The 6810-nt window shown below is 34.9% G+C and overlaps 1 protein-coding gene and 1 long non-coding RNA gene across 2 annotated transcripts; one reads left to right on the top strand and one right to left on the bottom strand.

The window, feature by feature from the left end:
- Nucleotides 1-745: 745 nt before the first annotated feature.
- LOC135749277 (uncharacterized) lies at nt 746-2245 on the bottom strand. Its single transcript, XR_010532333.2, has 2 exons — nt 1979-2245; nt 746-1517 (listed from the first exon to the last, which is right to left on the bottom strand). It is a non-coding gene; the product is annotated as an uncharacterized lncRNA (long non-coding RNA).
- Nucleotides 2246-2961: 716 nt separating this feature from the next.
- tmem9b (TMEM9 domain family, member B) lies at nt 2962-6543 on the top strand. The gene is made up of 5 exons (XM_065267722.2): nt 2962-3255; nt 3583-3674; nt 3763-3871; nt 5388-5522; nt 5741-6543. Exons 1-5 carry the CDS (start codon nt 3157-3159, stop codon nt 5894-5896), a joined length of 591 nt encoding a protein of 196 aa, XP_065123794.1. The 5' UTR covers nt 2962-3156; the 3' UTR covers nt 5897-6543.
- The last annotated feature ends 267 nt before the right edge of the window (nt 6544-6810 follow it).

Below are 6810 nucleotides of genomic sequence, written 5' to 3'. Positions count from 1 at the left end.
CTACCAATAAATACACAGTGATTTCGTCTTTTTTTATAGCAAATGTGCACCTTTGCCAGTCCAATAACTATTTCGTTTTTATGTGGTACCATGATAGAATTCATTTGCAAACTTGCCAACACTTATTCCTTTCAAATCATGAGACTAAAATCCTTTTAAGTGGAATCTCTAAAGCTCACATATGGTTTAAGAAATTCCTTACAGATAATAACTGATCACACTGTAAAGGTTTATATAACTTCATGGTAGGATACATCTGATCACATAGTAAATGTTTAATATAACTGCATGACATCTGATCACATTGTAAAGGTTTAATATAAATGCACAACATCTGATCACACTGTAAATGTTTAATATCACTGCATGACAGGTAACATCTGATCACATTGTAAAGATTTAATATAAATGCACAACATGATCACATTGTAAAGATTTAATATAAATGCACAACATGATCACATTGTAAAGATTTAATATAAATGCACAACATCTGATCACATTGTAAAGGTTTAATATAAATGCACAACATCTGATCACATTGTAAATGTTTAATATAACTCCATGACAGGTAACAGCTGATCACATTGTAAAGATTTAATATAAATGCACAACATCTGATCACATTGTAAAGGTTTAATATAAATGCACAACATCTGATCACATTGTAAATGTTTAATATAACTGCATGACAGGTAACAGCTGATCACATTGTAAAGATTTAATATAAATGCACAACATCTGATCACATTGTAAAGATTTAATATAAATGGACAACATCTGATCACATTGTAAATGTTTAATATAAATGCACAACATCTGATCACACTGTAAATGTTTAATATCACTGCATGACATCTGATCACATATGAAGGTTTAATGTAACTTTACAACCGGTAAAGCAAGACCACCCTGCAATAAATTAAGACACAGCTTTATCGGAGTCATCAGGAGCTGATCCCAAGCGTATATCTGGAAGCTGTTGGTGTATGTACTGGTAAAGTGCTTGGCGACTGTGTAATGGATGCAATATCAACCCTGTGTAAAGCTGAACCAAAGATGGTTGTTTCTCAGCAGAGATATGTACATTTGTGCCAGCTCAACACATGAAGCAGAAGCATTGAAGCAGTTTCTCGGACAGGGTTTACAGGACTAGGCCTTAATTATATTAGGACATTTTAGTTTTTACAAACAAATCCTACAAAAAAACAAGACTGGTGCGCATCTTGTGACAAAACAATGGCACTAATATATGTTGAGGTATGTCAGTAAAAGGTGTTTTTAAATTATTGTAGCTCAAATATGCATTTTAGCCTGGGACCAGGATAAGCCCTGTCCGGGAAACCGCACCATTGTTTTCCCATATCAGATGTATGTTGCTTCAGGTTGAGTTGTGATTTTGTAGTTGTGGTCAGAGACGGATAGATGCTCCCATTGTGTTTCTGCATCACAGTTTAGGAACATGTTGATTGTATCATCCTCACAGTTGTCCACTGCATCACTAAACATCAATGCATCTGTGAAAACAATATAACCATAAACATTTTTATGTTAGTATTTAAAATAAACTTGCATCATGAGAATTAATATATAAATGGCACACATACTTAAACAGAACAGTGTGTAAGAGAGATGCATTAAAAAGAGACAGAAACATTATACACACAACCTTTAACTTCAGTGTTAAATAATACGTTGTTTAATATGTCATTATCAATATCTGAATGAGAAATGAACTGACATTCTAGCATCTGAAATCTCAGTAACTTGTAGGAATCACGTGGGCTACTGTAAGAATGCAATGTACTATAATATCTCGTTGTACTATCGTAAATATAAAAATATAGGTGGACAATTAAAACCATTCAAATAGTGGCATTTTATAAACTAACATTACTGATCTTAAGTGTATTTGTAGAACGGACATCACAAATCTAACTTTAGGCGAACGAGCACAAAGTTAGCTAAGATAGCTTACCTGAAACTGGCCACCTTTTCAACACCAGGCGTGGTTTAAAGTTACCGGAACATCGTAGTCGAACAATTACTTGGGATAAGGGTGTTCCTCAGTTGGCTTAAAATTGGTAAGAAAGAAACATAAAGGCGCTCGAGTGAGCTTTTTAAGCTTAACACGTCGCCTTCAGTCACTGCCTCAGCTGCTCATCGTCTATGCGGCCGGAAGAACGTTGACAAAATGAGCGAAATGGCGCCGCCCTTGTTGTCGTGAAAAATAAGGTGAATAGGTTCGAGTCATGCGGCGTCACAAGAACCGACGTCAAAGTACCGCGAGAGGGATTCATAAAATCATACAGATGATTCTGTTGACGCCTAGCTCTAGCGGTACTGTGATGTCACGCGCCTGTCAATTTTTGCGGCAGCGGCATATAAACTTAATGTACAACTAAAATTCAGATTTTACGCCTTCATTGAACTTTGAAATAGGGTCATAACATCACCGGAGTCATGCGGGTAATACCTGACTGAATGATGTTAGTGATTTATGGATTTTTTTTATGATGTTAGTGTTTTTTATATTAGAGAACATAAAAAATGATGTTAGTGATTTGATGTAAAGATGTATACAACATGACGTAATCAATGTGTTCGAGTACATTAATTTTTTTATTGAATCAAACATATTCAACACTGTTTTTACGTTAGCCAGGGGATGACAGAGAAAAAAGGAGTTAAATAAAAACATGGAAATTCTGACATACATTAATACATTTAGCAGCTTTCTTGTTTATCACATTATAAATAGAATTTAGGTATTGCTTAACTTCTAATAGAAAAATACGGATTAATGTTTTATAATCACCATATTCGACTACATGACAACAAAGTATCGCGAGAGCTCATGCGGTTCTTTGATGTCATATGCCTATCGATCTGCGCAGAGCCGTGTGAGATCGAACATACCTCTAATCGTACGGAAGATGGTTCCTACTCACGTGTTTCCGGAGGGAAGAGCTAATGCGGGGACCAGCTGTTGATGGTCAGCTGATGTGTCAGACAGACCCCGTCAACTAAGTGCGAGTTGTTTTGTAAACGCTTACCTTGATAAAGGAAGTTGCATTAGCTGTTAAATTCATATTTACTGTTTCTGAGACAACTGTCTTCAGTAATTGACAACATTGGTTGGGCCGTAACCGAAAAATGGCTACACGGACCTCAGCAGGCGCTGTCAATCTGTTGACGTCTTTTTTGTTAGTTTGTTTGCTTCTGATAATATCAGGACAACGCTCAGAGGCTAAGGTGAATTTTGATATTTGTCATTATAGTACGAGACACGACGAACTATGGTTGTGTGAGATTGATATGTTGTTCTGAATATACAGTTTTGATGCGTTAGCTAGCAATGCTAACTAGCGTTAGCATGTTTCTGTTATTCTGCGAAATATAAATGATAAAAAATAATTATATTATACAATAAACAGATAAATATTGTATACATAATGAATAACGAAACTGCCAACAACATCAATAAATGTGCCAACAGTCTTTATTGTTTTCATGTCAGTCATTGGCCAGAATATAATGTGTAAATATATAAGGTTGTGCATTTGTGATCACTTTTTCCAGAATTCAGAAGACATCAGGTGTAAATGTATCTGTCCGCCCTACAAGGATATTGATGGACAGATCTACAATCAAAACGTTTCTCTGAAGGACTGGTAAATGATTCATTAGACTTTATATGTGTGTACAGTCACTTATTGCTCTCATTAATCTATAACTCATCAGATAATTTCTTTTTTACAGTAATTGCCTTCATGTGGTGGAGCCGATGCCTGTTGATGGTAAGGATGTGGAGGCATACTGTTTACGCTGTGAATGCAAATATGAAGAAAGAAGCTCTGGAACTATCAAAGTGAGTACAGTCTTTAGATCCCTTTTGCTTTATAGTTTACTTTAATGAAACCATTAAGAATATGTTACTATGTTAGTAGTTCACTATGGGAATAGTTTATGCAAAATTGAAAATTCTGTCATGATTTACTCACACATATGTTGTTATAAACCTGTATGACTTTCTGTCATATAGTAAAGAAAATGAATTTTTAAAGAATACCCCTTCCAAAAAGATGATATCTTAGTTATATCATAGTTGTTGATATCCCTAATACAGAATTGCTTTGTAGATTGCAGTTAATATTTGGTTTACATTGGCCTATCCTATCATCAGAGCTTTTGAAGTTTACCACCAGGGGGTAGTTTGTGCTGCACTTCAGGAGAAAGCAACTAAAGGAAAAACTTGAAATGAAAATTAGAAAGAAAAAATGACAGTGAGCCATTTCACACAGTGTGAATGATGCTTTGCAATAAAATCTAGTTGAAATATATCTAAAAAGTGGGTCACTGAAAGAGACTGTCACAGTTAATTATTAAGAGAACAGATGTTGTTCTAGGCACCTTACTTTTTGGGTGCGGATAATGAATGTTGATGTGTGTAGTTTTTCATTTGCCTGACACAGTCAAGATTTGAATGGGGGCTGGTGCAGATGCATACATACATTATGAGGAAACATGTTGCTAAAAATGTTCATACCTGGAACTTTAAAACCAGGTCAGGTAAAAATTCAGTTAAAGGAGAATGCTCAGCAAAATGTGGTGCACCCATATTTACCATGCCTCTTGTACAAAAGATAAAGTACATTTAGAAAACTGAAATATTCATACAGTGACAGACCTTACTAACTGATGCATGTGTATAGTGACCAGAGGTGAAGACAACTTAAGTATTTTAGTAACATTTTCCAAGCATCTTTGCTTTATCAGAGTGTTTGTACTGGGAAAAAATACTTCACTACTTTCTAAACATAGAATCATATTGTGTATTCCTTTATATTGCATATAAAAAATTATTGAATACCTAACTACATTAAATTTTTTACTTGATATTACTTGATCTTCTTGTGGCATTGCAAGTGCAACACTGAGACAACAGTCATCATGTGCAGAATACCCCTGTGTGTCATTCTGAAAGAGTTAATCTTTGATTCATAATAAGTAGCCTGCCAGCCACATAAATTTGCTAAGCAGCAGCATGACCCTTGGGTCAATAAATAACTTCACTGTCATGTGATCAGCCATTGTATAACCTCTCCTTGACTGGTGCTGTTGAAGGAAGAAATATATGCTAATTTAGAAAACAAGTTTTACATTAATGCATTTGGCAGATGCTTGTATCCAGATTGACCTACAGTGCATCTTAGCTATGCATTTTTATCAGTACATACATTCCCTGGAAAATGAATGAACTTATGACCCTGGGTGCCATGCTCTTCCAGTTTAGCTAAAAGAATAAGATGGATTGAATTGTTGCTCACAAGAAAAAAGTTCTTAGATAAGCACTATTGTCCTAAAAGTCTTCCTTTTTTTTGCAGGTCACCATTATTATATATTTGTCTATTCTGGGACTTTTACTGTTGTATATGGTCTATCTGACACTGTTGGAACCTATGTTGAAGAGAAGGCTGTTTGGCCATTCACAGCTTATTCAGAGTGATGATGATGTTGGGGTAAGTGAATGTTTATGTTGTCCTGTGACTTGTCCATTTTTAACTATATCATTTTAACATCTTTTTAATATAGATGTAAATGTAGCTAGTTCATTTGAACATTCATAAATGTATACATACCAATTTTTAGAATAATTGTAAAAAAAGATCTTTAATGGTAACTTTACTAATATCCAATGTAAACAGAAGTGTAATAATATTAAACTTTATTTTTACAGGACCAGCAGCCCTTCGCCAATGCCCATGATGTGCTTTCTCGCTCTCGTTCACGCTCCAACATGCTAAACAAAGTGGAACATGCTCAGCAGCGCTGGATGAGGCAGGTCCAGGAACAGCGCAAGTCTGTCTTCGACCGCCATGTGGTGCTCAGCTAAAAGCACTTTAGTTTCAACTGTTATATATGGGTTTTGGTACTGTGCTAAAGGCTGAGCATCTGTAGCACCCTGTGCCCATATCTAATGTTTGTGTGTATTTTCATGTGTCTACGTTTCATGTCTTGAACAAAGAGTGTTTTTTTTAGATGTTTATCTCTAATGTCTTCTGATTCAGTTGCTTCAATTTGCATTAACACCATTGTTCTCAAATTTTAAAGTTATGCACTAAGATATAAGCCAAAAAAAGTTTACTCCTAATGCAGTCCAGTCACACTGAAATTGATGTGGGGATAGAAGTGCCAATTTCCTCATACAATTAGGTGATCCATTTGTTCTAGAAATTTTGTATATAAATTTCAAAATTTGTATTAATCAGAAACATTAATTCACAGTCCTGTAGTCAAATGTACAGTGTAAAAAGCCCTCTCTACCACTCTTTTCATATTCTTCTCTTTCTTACCTTATGGTTTACTGTCAGCTATTATATGTATATAATAATAGTAATCTGTGGATGCGTTTAGTCTCATTCCCCAGATGATGTGCTGTTTGATGACTAACTTCTTAAACCGATTCCAAGTTTTTCTAGCTTTCTGTAGATTCAGGTTCAAGCTTCATTACCCTGTCATTAAATGTAGATTTTTTCTTTATTTTTTGTTTTGTTTGCAGTATTTTACAAGGAAAACCTTTGAATATGTCACAATTACACATATTCTTTGTTAATAAGTTGTATATATAATAATTTAAGTGTTCAGGTATGTCACAAATTGTACATGATGACATCTGTTTTGATCTTCTCGTTTACATTGCAGTTATGTTAAATACATTGACATGAAAATAAGTTGTTTGTTGTCTCGGTATATATTCATGTTGCTCTTCCCATCACGTTTAATAACACTGAATCAGGACGACAATGA

This window comes from Paramisgurnus dabryanus, chromosome 2 (assembly GCF_030506205.2).
Source record: "Paramisgurnus dabryanus chromosome 2, PD_genome_1.1, whole genome shotgun sequence".
In the NCBI taxonomy this organism is placed as follows: Eukaryota; Metazoa; Chordata; class Actinopteri; order Cypriniformes; family Cobitidae; genus Paramisgurnus; species Paramisgurnus dabryanus.
The sequence above is the reverse complement of the archived record's forward strand: the minus strand, read 5'-3'. Positions and strand labels throughout refer to the sequence as shown.